Source organism: Muntiacus reevesi, chromosome 9, assembly GCF_963930625.1.
Source record: "Muntiacus reevesi chromosome 9, mMunRee1.1, whole genome shotgun sequence".
Classification (NCBI taxonomy): domain Eukaryota; kingdom Metazoa; phylum Chordata; class Mammalia; order Artiodactyla; family Cervidae; genus Muntiacus; species Muntiacus reevesi.
In genome coordinates, this window is record NC_089257.1 from 42,084,197 (window position 1) to 42,091,289 (window position 7,093).

The 7,093-nt window shown below is 36.0% G+C and overlaps 1 protein-coding gene across 1 annotated transcript; it reads right to left on the minus strand.

Moving 5' to 3' along the window:
• Window positions 1–5,209: 5,209 nt before the first annotated feature.
• Window positions 5,210–6,166, minus strand: LOC136175833 (olfactory receptor 52A5-like). Its single transcript, XM_065946039.1, has one exon. The coding sequence runs from the start codon at window positions 6,164–6,166 to the stop codon at window positions 5,210–5,212; it is 957 nt and encodes a 318-aa protein (XP_065802111.1).
• Between the last annotated feature and the right edge of the window lie 927 nt (window positions 6,167–7,093).

Genomic DNA, 7,093 nt, shown 5'->3' on the forward strand with positions numbered 1-7,093 from the left:
TGGAAGAAGGTGTTTGCTATAACAGTGTTTGCTATAACCAGTGCATTCTCTTGGCAAAACTTTGTTAGGATCAGCCCTGCTTCATTTTGTAGTCCAAGGCCAAATTTGACTGTTCCTCCAGGTATCTCTTGACTTCTTACTTTTGCATTCCAGTCCCCTATGATGGAAAAGAAAAAGTTGGTGTTATTTCCAGAAGGTCTAATATTAGGAAGTAATTTAACACTGAAGGCAATAGTACTTATATCCAATGTGAAAACAACTTTCTTGTCAAACCCCTATGAGCAAAGCACAGGAGAACAAGGAAACTGAAAAGTTGGGATTTAGAGCAGGAACCGTTTTATTGCAAGGATGAAGGAAGAAATGTGAGCACCTCATGTTCAAACTGGAATTCCATCACCTCATCTAGCTTTGTTCATAGTGATACTTCCTAAGACCCACTTGACTTCTTCACATTCCAGGATGTCTGGCTCTAGGTGAGTGATCACACCATTGTGATATTCTGGGTCATGAAGAGCTTTTTTCTATAGTTCTTCTGTGTATTCTTGTCACCTCTCCTTAATATCCTCTGCTTTTGTTAGGTCCATACCATTTCTGTCCTTTATTGTGTCCATCTTTGCATGAAATGTTCCCTTAGTATCTCTAATTTTCTTGAAGAATTCTCTGGTCTTTCCCATTCTATTGTTTTCCACTGTTTCTTGTCATTGATCACTGAGAAAGGTTTTCTTATATCTCCTTGCTATTGTTTGGAACTCTGGATTCAAATGGGTATATCTTCCCTTTTCTCCTTTGCTTTTCACTTTTCTTCTGTTCACAGCTATTTGTAAGGCCCTCTCAGACAGTCATTTTGGTCTTTTGCATTTTTTTTTTTCATTTTGAAAAACTCAGCAGTGGCCACAGGACTGGAAAAGGTCAGTTTTCATTCCAATCCCAAAGAAAGGCAATGCCAAAGAAGGCTCAAACTACCACACAATTGCACTCATCTCACACTCTAGTAAAGTAGTGCTCAAAATTCTCTAAGCCAGGCTTCAGCAATACGTGAACTGTGAACTTCCAGATGTTCAAGCTGGTTTTAAAAAAGGCAGAGGAACCAGAGATCAAATTGCCAATGTTCACTGGATCATCGAAAAAGAAAGAGAGTTCCAGAAAAATATCTATTTCTACTTTACTGACTATGCCAAAGCCTTTGACTATGTGGATCACAATAAACTGTGGAAAATCCTGAAAGAGATGTGAATACCGGACCACCTGACCTGCCTCTTGATAAACCTGTATGCAGGTTAGGAGGCAACAGTTAGAATTGAACATGGAACAACAGACTGGTTCCAAATAGGAAAAAGAGTGCATCAAGACTGTATATTGTTACCCTACTTATTTAACTTATATGCAGAGTACATCATGAGATACTCTGGGCTGGAGAAAGCACAATATTGGAATCAATATTGCCAGGAGAAATCTATAACCTCAGATATGCAGGTGAAACCACCCTTATGGCAGAAAGTGAAGAAGAACTAGAGAGCCTCTTGATGAAAGTGAAAGAGGAGAGTGAAAATGTTGGATTAAAGCTCAACATTCAGAAAACTAAGGTCATGGAATCCAGTCCCATCACTTCATGGCAAATAGATGGGGAAGCAGTGGAAACAGTGCCTGTCTTTATTTCTCTGGGCTCCAAAATCACTGCAGATGGTGATTGCAGACATGAAATTAAAAGACACTTGCTCCTTGGAAGGGAAGTTATGACCAACCTAGGCAGTACATTAAAAAGCAGAGACATTACTTCACCAACAAAGGTCCATCTAGTCAAGTGTATGGTTTTTCCAGTGGTCATGTATGGATGTGAAAGTTGGACTAAAGAAAGCTGATTGCAGAAGAATTGATGCTTTTCAACTGTGGTGTTGGAAAAGACTCTTGAGAGTCCCTTGGATTGCAAGGAAATCCAACCAGTCCATCCTAAAGGAGATCTGTCCTGGGTGTTCTTTGGAGGGACTGATGTTGAAGCTGAAACTCCAAAACTTTGGGCACCTGATGTGGAGAGCTGACTCATTGAAAAGACCCTGATGCTGGGAAAGATTGAGGGCAGGAGGAGAAGGGGAAGACAGAGGATGAGATGGTTGGATGGCAACACCGACACAATGGACATGGGTTCGGGTGGACTCCAGGAGTTGGTGATGGACAGGGAGGCCTGGTGTGCTGTGGTTCATGGGGTCTCAAAGATTTGGACACGACTGAGCAAGTGAACTGAACTGATTATTTACTTGAAAATGGTAACTAAAATTACAAAGAACTACTATTACAAACGTACCATATGGCAAAAATGATGATAAGTTGTAACAAATATTAGTAAAGATGTCCAGTAGTGAAGATCCTTATATTCTGCCAGTGAATATAAATGAACCAATATTTTAGAAATGCATTACACCACTTACTAACATTGGCAGTACCCTATGAATTAGCAATGAGACTTTTAGGTGAAGAAATCATCACTCTAAGTGCACCAAGATACATATACAAGAATGTTTAAAATTGTGTTCTTCATAATCAAATCTTCTCAATGCCCATATACAGAGAATATGAGGGTAAAGAAGCTGTAGTATATTCATACCAGAGTACGTTATGCAACAAGGGACATGAGCGTGATAGATGTACAAAAATATTCTAGTCAAAAATTCACAAGAAGTAAAACAGAAAAAAATCAATACTATGTACTTCCAATTATACTAAATTGAAAAATCAACACAACTAAACTATACAGTTTAAGAATGCATGCTTAGGTTGTTGACATATATAGAAAAATTTATAATTACTTTAGCTATTAATATAGAGATTATCTTTAGGAACAGTGAGAGACTGTAATGGTGAAGGAACACAACATAAGACTTGTAAGGAATGAGAAATTGTTTCTTCATCTAGAAGTTATTTTCATGAACTTTATAAAAATTGGTTATTTACCCTCTTCTGTATGAGAATTATATTTCAAAACTCAAAGAAACTATACCTGAACTAGTGGTTATATTACTTTCTTCTAATCACTTGAATCAATGTTTAAATTCTAACTATTTATTCTTATGAAAGGTAAGGTAATTTGCTTGTATTTTCTCTGGAACTGTCAACTCTTACTAATTGACCTATTTCTAATCTTCTATTTTAGAGGCAGAAAATAGTTGCTTGATTATTACACCTTGTTATTGGTCTCTTTAGCTAATTACAGGCTTAAAAAACGTGACTGTCAACCCACAATCATATTATACCCTACATATCTCATTTGAAAATTACTTTTTGGGTATGATGATGTAATTTTATGGTTAATGTTGTTTGTCTTTTCTCATACTCCTTAAGATAAATGAAGCCAGGCATTCTGATGCATATGGAATGTGTTTGGTTTTTTTGTTGTTGATACAGCTAGGTTGATTTTTCTTATTGAGCTTTTCAAATGTATGTGCTTTTTCTAGTATAGTTTATGCACTTTGGCATATTTTTGCACTTCATATTTTGGAATATGGTTCTCCCAATTCCTGCATAATTAATTGGTTATTGTCATCACATTCCATTGCCTTGGTTTCTTTTTAAGGGATATCACAACTTTTATCTTCATTCTGTGCACATTACATGCTATAACCTCTTGGGGAGAATTAATATATTTGCTATTTTACTTCTTCTGAGAAGTGGATGTCTTCGTTAGTTACTCATTATGTACTATGGTTGCCACAGGTTTTTGAAACATTTAATGCTGTAACAGATTTTAAAGTAATTAAGTTTTTGTTACCACATTAAAGACATTTTTGCACATCTGAGATTCACTAACATATTGCTTTATTAATTCCCTCAGCGCATTTTTCCTTTCTTCATATACCTCAGGTTTATTAAAATTTTATTAAAAACTTAGTCCAGGACTTCCCTCACAGTCCAGTGGTTAAGACTCGGCCCTTTTAATACAGGGGGCATGGGTTCAGTCCTTGGTCGAGAGCAAACATTCCAAAGATTCCACATGCTGCTCAGTATCTAACCTACCTGAGGTCAGTTGCAAAAGTACATGATGACACAAGTTCATTCTGCTTTATTCAACAAAATTATCTCTTCCAAAATAATCATCTGCTTCTGCCTCTTAAATGATGTGATTCCTTTCTCTTTCTTTTTCGTTGTTTTTGTAGTGATGTGTTGGGTTATTTCTTTCTTTGACTATGTGTTAGTTTACAACTACATATTCAGATATCTCTCTTTGTTTACTGTGTTTTTCTTAAAAGTTTTTTTATTACCCTAAAGTCTCTTTGTTTGTTGGCTTTGAATACCATTGATCAACAGTAAGAAAATGTCTTAGTTGTTCATTATTCAATGCCATTTTTCTGAAGTTTGAAGAAGCCTCAAGCATTACCTTACTGTTGTTAAAAGCACCAATTAGACACAGTTCCTCTACTCAGGATACTTGCAGCACAAAATTTCTAAATGTAGTAAAAATATATTTGTATATGTGTTCAATGCTAGAACTAAAGCTCTAATTTCAAGCAAATCTCAAATTGGGAAAATTCATTAAAATATTTCTCTCTGGAAGGATGTTTTCTATTTAGATACTGATTGGATTTTTTGACTAAAAAATGTATATTTTTGAATATGCTGAAAGTTTCTATTAGTATTTTTTAATACATGCTTTCTTGTGAAAACTCCTCAGTGTTTATAGACTTTAGTCAGCATCATACAGATTTTATATTTCTGATATTGATATTACTAATCTTACATAGTTTATATATCCATCAGTTATTCAGAGAAAGTAGACAAAAATAGATAAGTAACTTTAAAAAGTAAAAATATTGATTCATAAACAAATATTAGAAAGTGAAACATAACTAGAATTATAGCTTTGAATTGGTTTAGCAACCTGAAAATATTGATATATTTCATGGTGCTTGAAAATTACTGGAAATGAAGTGGTGTTTTCTGCAATTTCGCGGTCAATATGTGCTGCTAGAAGGGAAATTCTAGGCTTAAATAAATAGGACCAAACAAGAGTAACAGAAACAATTTGAAATGTCCGCATAAGAGAGCTTATTCTGTATGTGAATAGCAAACCCAAGATTTTAAGTATTTGAGGATTTGTTAAATTATCAGCATTTGAGCTTTAAAGATTGTTTTCAGTTGTAGATATTTGTTCATGTTGTAACTTCTCACCATATTATAGTTGCTAATTTAGACTAACCTAACATCTCTACAGAAGGAGCCACTAATGATCAGGATGTCTTTTGGAGAAGATCATTTTCAGGACATGGTCACGGATTTGTTTGGTCTTCACTCCATAGACGATTGGGTTGAGAAAAGGTGGAACTAAAAGGTAAATGCTAGATAAAAGGATATGAACATATGGTGGTATGTGAGAACCAAACCTGTGTGTGAAGAAAGAGAAGAAGCCAAGGAGGTAGAACTGCAGGAAGACACAAATATGAGCGATGCATGTATTAAAGGCTTTCACTCTTGCTTCCTTATGGGGTAGTTGAAAGACAGTGACAAAGATCTGAACATAGGACAAAGTGATAAAGCTGATGTCAAATCCTAAGATAGTGAAGGCAACAAACAGACCTAATATCTTGTTGATCCGTATATCTTCAGTAGCCAGCTTCACAATGGCCATGTGCTCACAGTAAGAGTGGGAGACGACTGTGGTTCGGTAGAATTTAAGACGATATTTGATAAGCACTATGCATGGTGCTACAAGAACGACAGCCCTGAGTATCACACCAATTCCAATGTAAGTCAAGAGATTTTGGGAGAAGATACTGCCATGTCTCAAGGGGTTGCAGATGGCCACATAGCGATCTAGGGCCATGGCCAGCAATACACCTGATTCAGTTGCCTGGAATGAGTGAATAAGCCACATTTGTAGAAGACAGACATCAAAGGAAATCTCTGTCAAATGAAACCAAAAGATGCCTAACATTTTGGGGAGAATACAAGTGCTAAGTGCAATGTCTGTGGCCCCCAACATGGCCAGAAAAATGTACATTGGACTATGAAGGCTGTTTTCATATTTGATTATCACTAAAATTAGAGTATTCCCAATCATCGCCATAAGGTACATGAAACAGAATGGAATCCCAATCCAACACTGCACGGACTGCAGGCCAGGAATCCTGATGAGCGTTAGCACAGAGGGCATGAAGACTGAGCCATTGGGTCTGAGCATGGTGATCTGAGTAATGGAATCAAGAAGGACTCCCTCTATGTCATCTTTTAATTCCTGTTAAGACTGCAAAATTAAAAATTCAAATGAATTATTTTGGCAAAATATACTTTAGTTAGATTAGGAGGATACCATCTTCCTTTCTCTGCCCAATGACTGCTCTCTAATTTTCCATCTCTTTCCTCAATGTCTTTAAGTAACCAATCATCAGATTTTGTTTCTGCATGCCTTTATTTTTTTTATTTCAGGCAGAAAAATTAAGTGGACTGTACGGCTTCTTTCTGGTCCACGACTACTGACAGAGATTCCCCTTAGCTTTTGCTTTTGTGCTTGCTAATCATCATTAGTGTTTTTTTTCTTTCTTGGTCACCTACCAATTGGAATTGAGGGAAAAAATCATTTAATTCAAAGTAATGACTTTGAAGACTAGACTGTACCTCGTCTGGCATAAAGGATCTATGTAGTGGTAAATCATTCTGTTTGATCATAATCGGAAAGCAAGTTTGATTAGAATATTTTTCAGTTTTGCAACTCGCTATTTTTTTTTTTCTTAAATTGGTTTCTTCTAGGCCAGATCCCTCTGAAATACACTGTCTCAGAGTGCTTTCAACTAATTATTCAGACCTTCAGTGTTTTCCCAAAATTGAGTCACACATCTTTACCTTCCTCTACTTAAGCTGTCAGAAAATAAATCCATTACTGTTAAATTCATGGGTGTTATCCCTTTAACCTTAGCAGTTCCTTTAATATTTGTTCTCACTGTGCCCTGCTATGTGCACATCACTTGTATTGAATTTCGTGTCAACTTAAGTTTTCTGTTCCTCCCCCTCTTTACCAATAGCCATTAGGTCTGAAAAGCTTGTTTTTTTTTTTTCTTAATTATTTGCGATAACATAAGAACTTGTATTAAATGTAATGTTTCCTTTACTT

Excerpts from the sequence above, each read along its gene's own strand:
- LOC136175833 (XM_065946039.1), bottom strand. The coding sequence starts at position 6,166 with ATGCTCAGACCCAATGGCTCAGTCTTCATGCCCTCTGTGCTAACGCTC.